Here is a 13,575-nt window from a genome sequence, read left to right as displayed (position 1 = left end):
CGATTTTTCGAACTTCATCTGTATCTCTTCGGAGCTTCTCTCTACCCCGTTCTTTTTCTTCGTCCTCTCTCCGATAAGATCTACCACTTTCATTCACATCCATATTAACTCTTTCACCATGGATGGAGAAGGGGCTCACTCCATGGAGGCTGAGCGCGAGATGACTCGCCTCTGGCGCACCTTTAGAACTGTCTATGAATTGCTCGCAGACCGGGTAGGCACACTCAGACCGAGTCCCTGACAAGTCAGGAGCTATCGCAACTTAAAGTCAATGCTAACTACTCATTGCATCAGGGCTACGAAGTTTCTGATAATGAGCTTGCGCTCCCACTAGCAGACTTCCGCGAAAAATATTCTGACCCTCTGGGCTTCGCCGAGTACGTCAAAACCCCTGCGCCTCCAACACTGAACTGCAAAGTGAAATAAAACCAAGCAAATCAGTGCCTAGCGCAAGAGAGAGAAAAAAAACACCTCCAAACTAACAAACCTCCCCGCACAGCCGCACCAAAATGAAAATCCAAGCCCGACCCACCGAACTCATGAAGATGAAGTACACAGCTCTCCCCAGCAAAGCCAACCCCAACCCGCAACCCGACTGCGGCACCATCTACGTGGACTTCTGCCCGGACGCCTCAGGTGTAGGCACGAAGCAAGTCCGCGCGTTCAACCACCTAGTCGACGAAAATAACTTCCACACCGGAATTTTCATCACGCAGACACCCATCTCCCCGTCTGCCGTGCGCCTTCTCAGTGGCGTCCCCGGCCGCATCTGCGAGCACTTTCAGGAACAGGATCTGCTGGTGAACATCACGCGCCACGAGCTCGTGCCCAAGCACGTCCTTCTCAGCCCTGAGGAAAAGGCCCGGCTCCTGGAGCGCTACCGCCTCAAGGAATCCCAGCTTCCCCGCATACAGGTTTCTGACCCCGTTGCTCGGTACTTGGGCTTGCGCCGTGGGCAGGTTGTCAAGATTATTCGCAAGTCTGAGACTGCGGGCCGCTACGCTAGTTACCGGTGGGTTATTTGAGTTGGGTTTCCTTGAGCTGGGCCTTTTGTTGAGTTTTGGGGGTTTGCACTCACCCCGGCGAGTTAATGGTTTCGTGCCCCCTCGCAAATTTGCAATGCATTTTCCACTTCGGCATCTCGAGGCGATATGACGGGTCCTTATTCTTTGGGATTTCGTCAGTCAGATTCGGGGCTGCACGGTGAGATACCAAAAGAGAAGTGGATACTTGGGAGTTTTATCTTTTTTTTAATCCATGCAACCTTACACAAAGACAAAAAAAAGTTTTGGTCTACCCCTTGTATTATGGGCAGCAAGGCGTACAGGTTTGATGTTTCTCCTGCTTTGGGGGTTCGCTGGGGGTTTGCCTGTGATTTACATCGCCCTTGATCTATGTCTAGATGAAAACAATCTATTGTATGAATGGCTTTCCAATTGGTTGAGTCTCACCAACAACTCGTAGATTATAGCTGGGCTCTTTTGGTCACTATCTAGATGTAGCAGTGCGGCATTGCAAACTGCAGACTGATGCGTGACACTTCAGGGTTGAACATCATCATGTGATCGAATATATTGGCTCAATATATGGTCATATCGTGTCATAAGTGTATGTAGATCAAATAGGGGTACATTATTAACAACAGCCACAAAAAGAAAAAGAGTCCCAACCATACATGCCCAAGCATACCAAGAACACCTGAGGCGAACTCTCAACGCCAACGCTACCAACGCAAGAAGGGGAATGAAAAACCGGCAGGCAGTAAGAAAGACAGATACACAGGATCGGGTATACAAAGACGTCCAAGACCAAACTCCCAAAAAGCCCACCAACTCAGTCCATACAAAGACACCCATCATATCACATAACATCATACTATATACTCAAGACCTCGGCCTCGACAACAGCCCCCCAACATCCTGCAACTCAACACCAGTATCAAGCTCAGTCTCCGTAGACCCAGATCCCGACCCGGCCGCCCGCCGCGCCAAAGCCGCTGGCGCAACCCCAAGCCCAAAGATCCCCAAGTCCTCCAAAAAAGCCCTACTCCCGCCGCGGCGCTGCGCCACCTCAGGCGGAGCAAGAGTTTGGGAGCGTGCATGGCCGGGCTTCTCATGGAGTGGCTTCTTCAGCAAGCCGCCGACATCTGAGAACGATACGCGGCGCGGAGACGGGAGGTCGCGGTCTCGGGGGGACTGGGATGTGCGGAGGTACTCGTGGGGAGCCTTGAACTCTCCGCTGTCGGAGGAGTTGTCGTCATCATCGCGGGAGCGGAAAGACCAGGACGGGTCTATTGAGCCTGTGCGGGCGACTGCGAGGGGGAGAGTGGGCGGGAGGGCATAAGCTTCTGGGTCTAGACGGATGCCGAGACCAGAGGCAAGGTCCGAGTCCGAGCCCCACTGGTTCTGCATGATAGTATTTCTGCGGAAGGATTTGTCCATTGATTCTGAGATTGAGGCGTCCGCGTGAGCGCGTTTGTATTTTAATTTTTTGATACCGCGGTCGCGGACGAAGGAGCCTATTACTAGGACGTTTGAGACTGCTGTTGCGGCGAGGATTTCGAGGGAGGCGAGGAGGGAGCGGTATTGTTGGGAGCCGGAGTGGGTTATGACTGAGGGGACGCGGTAGGATGTTATGGCGACTAGGATTAGGGAGAGGGCGAAGAGGATGACGAGGGCGAGTTTGCGCTTGAGGGGCATTTGGGCGAGGAGGATGATGGGGACTGGGAAGGCGACGAGGAGGAGGTCTGTTATTACGTCGCAGGTGCCCATTGTTATCAGGTTCACGTAGCCTGTGCGGCAGCTTGGGCCTGGGTCTGGGACGACCTGCCAGTAGTGGGTGAAGGGTTGGCATTCGGCTAGAGTGGCGATTACCACGGCGACGAGGGTTGAGAAGAGGAAGATGGAGATGAAGTTCAGAAAGAGGGTTGTTGAACGGCGCCAGCGGAGCCCTGTTACTCTTTTGAGGAATTCGCAGACTGTCACTTTGGCTGTCCAGATGCTGGGAGGGGTCGTTAGATTGAGTTGTTTTATAGGATAGCAGGTAGAGCTTGGGAAGGTCATGTCTTACAAGATTGCGTAGAAGATGCGCGCGGCAAGAACCAGCTTGCTCCCCAGCTCGCGATTTAGGATATCTTGTTCGGTCAAGCCTGTCGTTGTGGTGTTGTTTGTTCCCAGGACGAGAACGAAGTGCACTAAGACCATACGAATGGTCAAGGGAATGACGCTGATCATCATAACCTTGTCTTCTGGAAAGAAGCGTTCGACGCGAATGTAGCGGCCAAATAGGCGCACGATAATGATGGCCAAGGAAAAGCCCGTAGCCCACCAGCTCATCATCAGAGTCGGATTGATCTGGAGCCTGGTTTGCATAGCAGGTGGGCTGTCGGGGTAGATATTACGCGCGATCAACATGTCGGCCATGATCCCCGATACCGAGTAACTCGCAGGGCGATGCTTTACATGGCTGTGCCGAAGAGTGGAGTTAGGGTAACGGGTATGGGGGGCAGATCGCTGAGACTAAATTGAAGATCGATTCTGGGAGATGTGGGATGTGGTAATATAATGATAGTAAGGGGAGAATTGGGGAGAATTAAGAAGTTCAACTTTCAAATGTTCTATAAGTTGCCTTTTAGAGCGAAGAGAGGGGAAACCCAAGGGAAACTCAAGAATCAAGCAGAAGTGTATATTGAGCCACAGATAAGAAAGTGCGGGTTTACCAGTGATATTGGACTGATTAATCTCCAGGGCTGGGCTTTTTGACGACACTATGTTCTAGACAAGTCATATAATATCCGATCAATTAGATCTTTTTTAAGCGAGTCAGATATGTCGGTGAGCTTACAATGTTATTATACTTGCTCCGTGCTCCGTACTTAGGTAGGTAGTCTCGAGTTACTCCGTCCAGGATTATCATGGCGAAAAAGGAAAAAGGACCATTAGCCCAATAATCCATGATTGCTCTAATTGACATTTTGCGGGGATTGGTAACGGGGGGAAACGGCCTTGGCTATTTGACTCTGGGATCCTTAGCACTTTGTACTCTGTAGCTATATAACACTAATTAATACTATAAATTCATCGGATATAAAATCTCCAAAGTAAGGGGAATTGAGAAAAGTATATTACACGTGGACTATTACCCTGTTGGACTATGGTGTGACATCTACAGACACATGTACCCGATTACATCCCTTACAAGATTGTAAGAGACCTCGGGAGAGACAGGGCTGTATACAAGTATCGAGCCAATGACTTGAGTTGATAAGCGAGTTACATTGAACCTATTATGTGGCTGCAATGTGGACTAGGTATGGACTCCGTACTCCGTACTCTATGATTCTATGATCGAACTAAATAGTCCTCTACCTAGTTAAATAGGTTGGTTGTGCTATCTATCAGATAGACACCCATGGATGAAATGATAAGTTTCGCCCCAAAGGATCAGGAGTTATCTCCCAAACCTTATGATAATTAATCGCGCAGTCCTCATCCAACCACAGCAGCCGCCTCTTCTTCCCGCGCCTCCTCATCCAGAGCGATACCAGCCCCGTCACGTAACCCCCCCAACACAACCCGCAACTCCTGCAGGAACTTCGTAACCTCCGATTCCGTACCAACCGTAATACGAAGACAACCCTCACAACCCAGCTCCTTCCCTCGGAACCTTACAACAACGCCCCTCTTCTCCGCCATCCCCTCATACGCCGCAAGCGCAGTAACATTACACGGTCGGCCCTTATCATTGAGAATCTGCACTAGCAAGAAGTTCGCATCCGACCCACCGAGGAACTGACCCACACCCGGCACCGTAGGCAGTTCACGGAGGAGCCGGTCGCGCTGGGCAATGATCTGCGTGCGATAGTTGTGCATGACGGCCATGTTGGGGGCAGTGAGTGCCGCCGAGGCGAGCGCGCTTGTCGGGCTGGAGATGTTGTAGGGGGCTTTGAGGCTGTTGAGGAGGAGCGCAATTTCGGGACTTGTGTAGGCTACTCCGAGGCGGATGCCTGCGAGGCCGAATGCTTTGCTGAGCGTCTGCATGACGACGAGGTTGGGCCATTCGGTGACCCATTCGGCGAGACTGGAGCCTTCGGGCGCGAAATCAATGTAGGCTTCGTCTACAACGACGATGCCGTTCCAGGTCGGGTGCTCGAGGACCTTGCGGATGTCTTCTTTGCGGATGAGGTTCGCTGTTGGGTTGCCCGGGGAGCAGATGTAGGCCAGTTTGATGGAGGGGTCGGCGGAGAGCGCTGCGTTGACTTTCTCCGGTTGTAGGTGGAAGCCGTCTGTGGCGTCTAGTGGGACTTTGACGATTTGAACATCGTTAACTTGCGCGCTGACGCTGTACATGCCGTAGGTTGGGGGGCAGGTGAGAATCTTGTCTTTGCCGGGGACGCAGAAGCAGCGCAGGAGTGCGTCAATGGCTTCATCTGAACCAACGCCGCAGAACATGTGCGCGGGGAGGAGGGTCTTGGGGGTATGGTGGTGGGTGTTGCGGAGGTTGCAGAAGAGCTGCTTCAGTTCGATTTGGTGACTGGGGCTTTTGTTAGATGGGCTGTCCCATGCGATTGTAGCATGTACTCACGGATCGGGGTAGCGGTTCAAGCCTAGGAAATCGATCTCGGGCTGGGAGGCACCGGTAGCATCGCCGCTTTTCGAGGCTTGCAATGCGCCTTCGCTGTTCAAGGCCAGACCAGGGCCAAAAGCATTCTCGTTGGCGTCGAGGAGAACATTGGTCCCATCATCTTTGTAGTCACTGACTCATTAGCTTGGTTCTGTGGATTGGAGAGGGCGACATACTCTCTGGCGCATCGATAAGGCTGCAATGCCAGAATATTAGGGCGGGCACAAGTGGCCAAATTGAATGGGGAGGTTTGTGATGCCATTGTGTGTGTCAATGGAGGTTCAAGGTCAAGTTCGAGTTAAAGTGGCGGGGTGGGGGGTTTTGTCTCGGGAACTTTATGAGTCAAATGCCGATCTATATATCGGAGTCACTCTGATTTTGTTACATTGTAACTCCACATCCATATAAATTATTGTATTTCATAATTTAAATTATCTATTTATTTACATACAATGATGTAGATGTTGAATTGCTGAACTTGTCCTCTTCCCGTTTTGATCCCTCGAGGTTGATTAGGGCTACAAGCTTCCACATTTACAGCTGTCGCGAGGGAACATCTCGAGTGCATATCTATATGCGCTTAATATATTTGAGAATAGAGATAGGTAGAGCTTCTTAAAGAATGAGATTCATAATTTATCAACGCAGTGCAAAACAACAAAAAGTCTATGCAACAAATACTACTTCATCACATCTAGCCCACTCAGAGTGTCTCAAAAACTTCAACCACAGCCTTAGCAGTTGATCCAGCACTGGCAGGATTCTGGCCAGTAACTAGACGGCCATCAACGACATGGAAGTCATCCCAAATTCCCGCAGAGCGCTCGTCTATAACCAAAGTCAGTACTAGAACCGCAGCATTATATTCGACCATAGGACAAACTCACACTTCGCACCAAGCCTGACAGCAAGCTCCTCAACCATTTCACCACCCCAGCTGCGCAAATCGCTCATAATACCCATCGTATTCTCCGCCTCAGTAGTGAACCCGGTAATGGTGCGTCCTTTGATAATCGGCTCCCCAGTAGCAGTATCAAGAATATTCGCAAAAATAGCAGGACCATGACAAACAGAAGCAACAACACCGCCATTAGCCCAGACCTGCTCAGCAATCTTCTGCAAAGAGCTAGCAGTGGGATAGTCGATCAAAGCGGCATGGCCAGCCGAGGCATAGAAAACACCATACTGGGACCCGTCGACCTCAGACGCCTTGGGCATGTTGTCCAGCTTCTGGCGGAACTCGCTGTTGACATCGTTCCAGGTGGCGAGGTCGTCGCCGTTCAGGAAGTCCGGTTGCTGGGAGAGCCAGTCTGCCGTGTAGCTTCCTGTTTCGGAGGCGAGATCCACTTCGAATCCTGCGGCTACCAGGACGTTGTAGGGGTGCAGGGCTTCGCTGATGAAGAGGCCTGTTGTTTCTTTGCCTTGGAAGAGGGTCGCTTGCGCGGAGGTAATGCTGATGAGGGCTTTGCGGGCGGGAGACATCTTGACTTTGACTTGATTGGAATGGATTGAACTGGGTGTTCTGAGGTTGGAATGGAATGCTTTGTTGTGAGATTGGAATTGTTGTTGATGAGGATTTGAGAGGACAGACATCTCTGTATTTATGTTCTTTTCCAATTGCTGACGACTTGCTGCTCATACTTGGGCTTTGCATACTTAGGGCTGACGGTCCATGCGTTCCCATACAAACTCCGCAACTCCGGCGATTCCTCCACCATCACCACTCCGTGGCTCCGCTGAGTGGCTTATTCGCCAGGTCTCGATGATTCATGGAAGGATTGTGTACTCTAAAAGCTTGTATAATCATGTTATCTCCGGAATTTTTTTTCGGACATCCCCCTTGTTCTCGGTCGAAGTGGTGTTAACACACACACACTCCGCAACTCCGATTGCCCGGATCCGGAGTTCAGTAGATCATGCATTGCTGTCATATATCTGAAATCAATACAGTAAGAACTAACTCCTTATTGCTATCGGTGGAGGACTATTTTTTCTGCTTAGAAGGGGAAAATATATGGTTGGTTCTAGAAACAAATGAGGGTTTCTCGATCCACAGCAGGTGTTTCGCCTCGTCGACAATGACTAGCACTCAGTAGAGCCCTTCCAAGAATCGGAGAATTTGCATTTTAAATTATGTTTTCAGTCTCTCCTTTCATTTGAATATCTCATGCACTTATTTGCTGTCCAGCCAGATTGTCAAATTCCGGCCATAGCGTGTCAACACTATTCCAGAAATCAATATCCACAGCCATGTCGAAAAAGTTGAACTCCGAAACATCAACCGAGCCAGTCTTAGAAAGACCCGAGCTCCCACCCAAAGAGGTAAAAAAGGAACTATTAGACATGAAGTCATCGGAAATATCCACGGAGTTGTCCATAGAACCCATGTCAAGCTCGCTCAAAGAACCAACTTGAAGCTGGCTATGATGTACCAAGATATCAACCTTGAGACAAAGCTCTCGCACAATTTTAGCGGCATTCACAGCAACAGAAAACTTAGCGCCAAAATTATCAAAGACGCTGATTGCCAGATCCACTGCGGCTCTAGCTTCTGTAGTCAGCGAGGAGTGTTGATACACCACCACGAAGCCGATCAGCGTCATTGCAGCATTCCATTGATAATGGAAGGCTTCATGCCACCCATCAAGAATAAGTGTTTCTGTAAGAACCTGGTGTGTGATTTTCGACAGCATGATTGCGTGGGATGCGCATTGCATCGCGACTTCTTCTGCCAATGTACCCGGGTGTGGTTTTGAGCCAAAGGAGATAAGCGGCCGATATATATTAGTACTGAGGTGGTGGTATGTGATTTCGAGAAGCACGCGCTGGCGCTGGAGCCAGAGAGGGGCGAATTGCTCGATCGACAGACCTGTGCCATCTGTGGAAAGGGGTTTGCCGTTGTTTTGGCGGTTTAATTTTAGAGCGCCGGGCACGTTGTCAGTCCATTCCTGGAGACCCTGGATATGGTGGGTTAAGGCTTCTGCACTGGTTTCCAAGGCGTGGGAATCATCCCAAACTATCTGGCCGTTGGACAAATGCAGATCCTGGTCATAGAAACATGTATAGGCTGCCCGTACTTTCATGTAGAGTTTTACTTGGTGCAAGTTAAAACTCAGCCAAGTAGCCTCATCGCCGATAGGAGCAAATATAGAGCCCGATGTCCTCGCAGCATCGAGACTATCATTGGGTAAGGAAGGCATGGCATGCGAATCACGCAGCATGAAAGGACGACCAAGTTTCATGCCCGCCTTGCTATCCATTAAATAGACCGCCCACCACAAGCGTCTTCTCATCTCGCGTTCCCGTTCTGGCATATCATGCGGAGGGTCTTGGTGGATACCGAGCATGTAAGCGGTGCGCACAGATAGCCCGACGGCAGTGTCCATCATGTTGTGGAAGGATCCACCGCAAAGATATATTGCGCAGAGCAAATGGCATTGTAGGGTCGACAAAGACGGACTCTCAAGTTCATATGCGAGGAGCGTCTGTCCACGCCAATAATGCCATCGGCCGGCGACCAGGGCGTCTTTGCCTTCTACAAGAGTACCCTGAGCGTTTGAGGGAAGTGTTGAAATACCGTACTGCATGCACATGGCAATGACGATGTCGACAAGGGCGGAAGGGTTTCTTTCCTTGCCACCTGTTACCCAAAGGGACTGGTAATGATCTTTGAATTGGGTTTCGTCCAAGATTGGAAACATGGAAGTGTGGTAGGTATGCCAGAAAAGATCTATGAAATACTCTTCTTGTGTGGGTTTTAGATAGACACCCGTTGTGGGAAGCTCTGCTGAAGATGTCAGCCGCCTTGTTGGGTCTTCATTGGATCTCGCTGCTGGCCTGTCGAGCAAATGGTGATCACTTGCTGAGATGGGAAGCAGCTGCTGTGTAGAGTGTGCTTGTTGAAAGTTAAATGCCAAAAAAATGCTAAGACGTTGAATGAAAAAATGTAGTGATGATGCACCAAGCCATGTTTCATTAGAAGAACGCGCTGGTCGAAGGTGTATGCCACCCCAACAGTTCTTCGGATTTCGGTATTCATTATCGCTCCTCGTGAAAAACTGGGCCGGCGATGAAGACGACCCTGTCGGCGTAGGAAGATTAATATTCTCGCTGGAACGCTGTTTCAGCTCTGCTTCTAGTTGCTTGACTCTGCGCTTGAGTGACTCGATCTCCTCGGAGGCCTGGGTGAGAGTTGATGCTTTCGGTGCTCCGCTGTTACTACAAATTCGTTCCTTTGCGACGCAATTTGAACACGGGGTCTTATTGTCGCATTTCGTGCGACGAAGACGACAGCCATCGCACGCTCTGGCTACCTGGGCTCGTTTCTGGCGGCGTTGCGGGGCTGTTTGGCGCTCATCTCCGGTCGATGTACGAGAGTGGGCAGTCATAGCGACTCAAGATTACCATTCCACATGCGAAGCAAAGTCAAACATGAAAAAAACGGATGTTATATAATTTCATAATTCCAAATGTCTCAGGATGAATAGATGTCTAGGGGTGGTCAGCTCTTCCGACCTGATGCTCATTAGATAAGCACACCATAAGCACTATTTTGGCCTCAAAAAGACATTGGAATATTGTTCGAGGTCAACATTGTTGAACGTTGGGCATTTCTTGATTCTCAATATCTATTAAGCCTTAATATTGTTTCGTGTTGATTCACCATTAGGAATCACTTTTATCTATGCTCAATTGGCCAATAAATCCGCACTGCCAAGTTTTTGATACTGGTTCTTCGGACAGTTATTATATGCACGATGGCTACAAAAGAACCATCAATCCTGCCAGTGGACATCATGGAGTCTCAATTGTCCACAATTGATCTTCTAACAGCGATGTTTCCATCTCCAGGCGAGCTAGAAATCCCTGAATCCACAACACAGTGCGTGGAGAAACTACGGAATTGGTGCGAGGATTCAGACTCAATACCCAATAAAATCCCACCCAGCATCTCTCTTGCTGTCTGTCTGCCAATTGCAGACGGAGAAAGAACCATCCGGGTCAACGTCACCGTACCACTACAATGTGAAGACCCAGGAACGATTGACCAGCCACCATCCTTGAGCTTTTCACTCCGACAACCAGATTGGATGTCCAGAGCCGAGGTGGCAGGTATCACGGCCTCAATACCACAAGGCGAAGATGCTTTAGAAGTATTCGAATACATCCAAGCAGAAGCAACCCGCTTACTTGAAAATAAGCAAAGCCACACTGTGACCTCAGAAGAAACGAACAAAGGGCCCATTGCCCGAGTCTGGTTTTATTTCCCTTCTCTGTCAACGCGTAAAAAGAGAGATGACATGGTCAATCTTGCACCAGCTTATGGTCTGACGGGCTTTGTGTTGGCCGGGAAGCCGGGCGTGTTGTGTCTCGAGGGGACCTCGTCCGATGTCGATTCATATATGAGCTTCATTAAGACGCATTCTTGGGGTGACATTCCGAGTCATCAGAAGAAGGTCAGCGAAAGGTTTCGAGAGACAGAGGATGTTCAGAGAGTGTTCTCTGGAATGGAGGAAATCACGGACTCGTTGGGAGAACGAGGTGGTCAGCGGGCCAATCGTGGGGATATGCAAGCTTTGGAGGCTTGGCTGGGAAACAAAGGGCTACAAGAGGCGTTTGAGAAAGTGATATTCTAAATGCCATGCTCCTGTATATCGCATTGATGAAGAACTTATATAATGATAATCGGGCACCACCCAACTACCCTGAGTGTACATCGGTATTTTATGATCTTGCTCTCATATGGCAAACCTGGGGAATTTGCCAAATTGCAGGCGAAGGCTTGGGGCCAGATCTGCCAGGCGTAGCTAGGACCAGACCCCATATTTAAGTCGCCTGTACTTAAGCAGATAGAAATGGACATTTGTAGCGAGAGGGCAAGTGAATGCTTCCAAGACCGGATGAAGCTGAAAGAAAAAATGTTTTATTTGACAAATTGAAATTCTATAAGCTGTATGTATTTGGTTAGATGTCTGCATAAGTATTTCCTGTCGAAACACGGATGCTAGATGCTAGATGCATCATCGATGAAATTCGACACAGGGCCACAAAAAAATCCACAACGCCCCCGTATGCCTCATATCTGCAACGTAGGAATGTCCTTTAAATGGGTCTCCAGACGCCTACTCCTGCTTAGTCTCCTTAATCTCCGATTTCCGTGTCTCCGAGGGTTTGGGCTCCTCGGCTGGCTTACTGGCCTCAGTAGACTTTTCAGTTAATGCAGCCGCCTTGGCCATCTGAGACTTCTTGTGCTTGTCGCGCTTCTCTTTCAGGTAGGTCCAGCTCTTGCCAAGACCGGCTGTCAAAGGCGCCTTGATAGTCTGAACAGTGCTGGGCCAGCGGATGGTTTTCTCAATAGACCTGGCGACCTCCTCCTGAAGGGAGTCATCGCGGGCAATCCGTCTCTCGAAAGGACCTCCTTGGGGTCGTCGAAGCATTTCCTCGGAGTCACTGTTCTCCTTTATCATCTGGTCGAACTCGGCCCGCGGGATCTGATAGCGAGACTGGTATTGGAAGTATAGCTTTTGTCGGAAAGATTCAGGCAGGCGGCGAACCATATTACCACGCTTTACCGGGTCCATGTCCTGGGCCATGGCCAAAATAGCGTTCTCGTCATCAATCCAATCCTCGTTGCTGCAACGAGGATCCTGGAAGGTGACATTGGGCAGATTCTGGATGAGTGGCGCATACAAACGGCGGAAGTGTGCCATTTGCCCCGAAACGATATTCCGTACCTTAGCGGGATCCTCGGCTGGGAGGGCCATCCGCAGATCTCCCATATAGCTCATTCCTGCGATTGTGCTGTATAATTCAAACTCACTGAATCTTTCCGGTAGCAGCAGCAGTGCAACTCGCAGAGCAGACAACAAGTTCATTTGGTTCGCTAACCGCACCTTAGGGTGATCGCGCAGGATCTTGACGGGCTTGTGCAGACGACCGGCAAGATACATGGTGTCCCACTGAGTGAGATCCCGGCATAACGTATCAAGGTTGACCACACCATACTTAATCATTGTTCCGTTCACAGTAATATAAGGGTGGAAGTAGACGCCGGCGCCGAAGCGGTCTTGAACTTGGGAAACCATGTACGAGCCAAGTGACCCCATCCCGGAATAATGATCACGATGTTGGGTTAGATTCAGGTCGTGCCAATGTTGGGAGTAAGAAACTCCAAAAATAAAGTCGATCATCTTCCCGGAACCCTGTTGCATATTCTGGATGGCCGTCGGTGCCGAGGGGTGCAACGAGCTAGACGGGGCGGTGCTGCCATTTTGTGGGAACACACCTGATCCATAGGCAAAGGCGTATCTAATTGGTGCTTTGAACTGCCAAAGGATCATTCGCAAAGCCTCCTTGAACTCTTGGTTTATAATCATGTGCTGATTGACTCCGAAGTCTTTGGACGGAAGGTCGGAGAAATTGGAGATGGAGAGATCCGGGTTGTGGTCCCAATCAGAGTCAGGCAAAAGTGAAGATGACGATGTCGAGAATGATGACTGGCTGATAGAAACTTTGCGTAGCAATTGTGATGTCGAAGCGGTCCGACTTGCCGAGCGTCGGCCATTATAGGGAGTGATCTGGCGACAATTGATTGACAGAGTGCGGGCCGAAACCGAAACAAATCGGGGAGATGCGATGGAAATGCGAGTACGCCACAGAGAGCGGGGATTAGCTCCCCGAGAAGCAACCATCTTGTAAATAAGTGTGAGATTGAGATCATCGGGTAGAGATGGAGATCTAACATACTGTTACTCCCGGCATAACTGTGAGTTGGGTGAGAGAGATCGGAGCGCGGAGCGCAGTAATTGAGAAAAATCAAGGAGCATCGACGTTCCCCATAGAGAACAAAGGAGTGAATTGAATTGAAGTGGAAAGGTTCCCTCAACATTTCCGGCTCTGACGTACCCCGTCCTGCTTTCCTTTTCGGGTGCTGAGTAAGTGGTCACGTGAACG

General features: G+C 49.9%; 7 protein-coding genes across 7 annotated transcripts; 2 read left to right on the top strand and 5 right to left on the bottom strand.

Moving 5' to 3' along the window:
* Nucleotides 1-118: 118 nt before the first annotated feature.
* On the top strand, nucleotides 119-1,025 carry N7529_005144 (DNA-directed RNA polymerase core subunit RPB5; the record flags this gene model as incomplete). Its single annotated transcript, XM_057240671.1, has 3 exons — nucleotides 119-214; nucleotides 295-377; nucleotides 500-1,025. The coding sequence occupies 3 exons, from the start codon at nucleotides 119-121 to the stop codon at nucleotides 1,023-1,025; spliced, it is 705 nt and encodes a 234-aa protein (XP_057099966.1).
* An 858-nt stretch (nucleotides 1,026-1,883) lies between these two features.
* N7529_005143 (putative integral membrane protein Pth11-like) lies at nucleotides 1,884-3,422 on the bottom strand (the record flags this gene model as incomplete). The annotated part of the gene is made up of 2 exons (XM_057240670.1): nucleotides 1,884-3,000; nucleotides 3,070-3,422. 2 exons carry the CDS (start codon nucleotides 3,420-3,422, stop codon nucleotides 1,884-1,886), a joined length of 1,470 nt encoding a protein of 489 aa, XP_057099965.1.
* A 1,065-nt stretch (nucleotides 3,423-4,487) lies between these two features.
* Nucleotides 4,488-5,884, bottom strand: N7529_005142 (histidinol-phosphate transaminase; the record flags this gene model as incomplete). Its single annotated transcript, XM_057240669.1, has 3 exons — nucleotides 4,488-5,532; nucleotides 5,584-5,754; nucleotides 5,799-5,884. The coding sequence occupies 3 exons, from the start codon at nucleotides 5,882-5,884 to the stop codon at nucleotides 4,488-4,490; spliced, it is 1,302 nt and encodes a 433-aa protein (XP_057099964.1).
* A 441-nt stretch (nucleotides 5,885-6,325) lies between these two features.
* Nucleotides 6,326-7,104, bottom strand: N7529_005141 (uncharacterized protein; the record flags this gene model as incomplete). The annotated part of the gene is made up of 2 exons (XM_057240668.1): nucleotides 6,326-6,450; nucleotides 6,510-7,104. 2 exons carry the CDS (start codon nucleotides 7,102-7,104, stop codon nucleotides 6,326-6,328), a joined length of 720 nt encoding a protein of 239 aa, XP_057099963.1.
* A 683-nt stretch (nucleotides 7,105-7,787) lies between these two features.
* N7529_005140 (Zn(II)2Cys6 transcription factor) lies at nucleotides 7,788-10,010 on the bottom strand (the record flags this gene model as incomplete). The annotated part of the gene is made up of 1 exon (XM_057240667.1): nucleotides 7,788-10,010. The coding sequence occupies one exon, from the start codon at nucleotides 10,008-10,010 to the stop codon at nucleotides 7,788-7,790; it is 2,223 nt and encodes a 740-aa protein (XP_057099962.1).
* A 408-nt stretch (nucleotides 10,011-10,418) lies between these two features.
* N7529_005139 (DUF1115 domain protein) lies at nucleotides 10,419-11,258 on the top strand (the record flags this gene model as incomplete). The annotated part of the gene is made up of 1 exon (XM_057240666.1): nucleotides 10,419-11,258. The coding sequence occupies one exon, from the start codon at nucleotides 10,419-10,421 to the stop codon at nucleotides 11,256-11,258; it is 840 nt and encodes a 279-aa protein (XP_057099961.1).
* Nucleotides 11,259-11,744: 486 nt separating this feature from the next.
* On the bottom strand, nucleotides 11,745-13,313 carry N7529_005138 (phosphatidate cytidylyltransferase; the record flags this gene model as incomplete). Its single annotated transcript, XM_057240665.1, has 1 exon — nucleotides 11,745-13,313. The coding sequence occupies one exon, from the start codon at nucleotides 13,311-13,313 to the stop codon at nucleotides 11,745-11,747; it is 1,569 nt and encodes a 522-aa protein (XP_057099960.1).
* Nucleotides 13,314-13,575: the final 262 nt, after the last annotated feature.

Source organism: Penicillium soppii, assembly GCF_028829465.1.
Source record: "Penicillium soppii strain IBT 18220 chromosome Unknown utg000004l, whole genome shotgun sequence".
NCBI lineage: Eukaryota > Fungi > Ascomycota > Eurotiomycetes > Eurotiales > Aspergillaceae > Penicillium > Penicillium soppii.
This window is presented reverse-complemented; position numbering and strand designations above follow the sequence as displayed.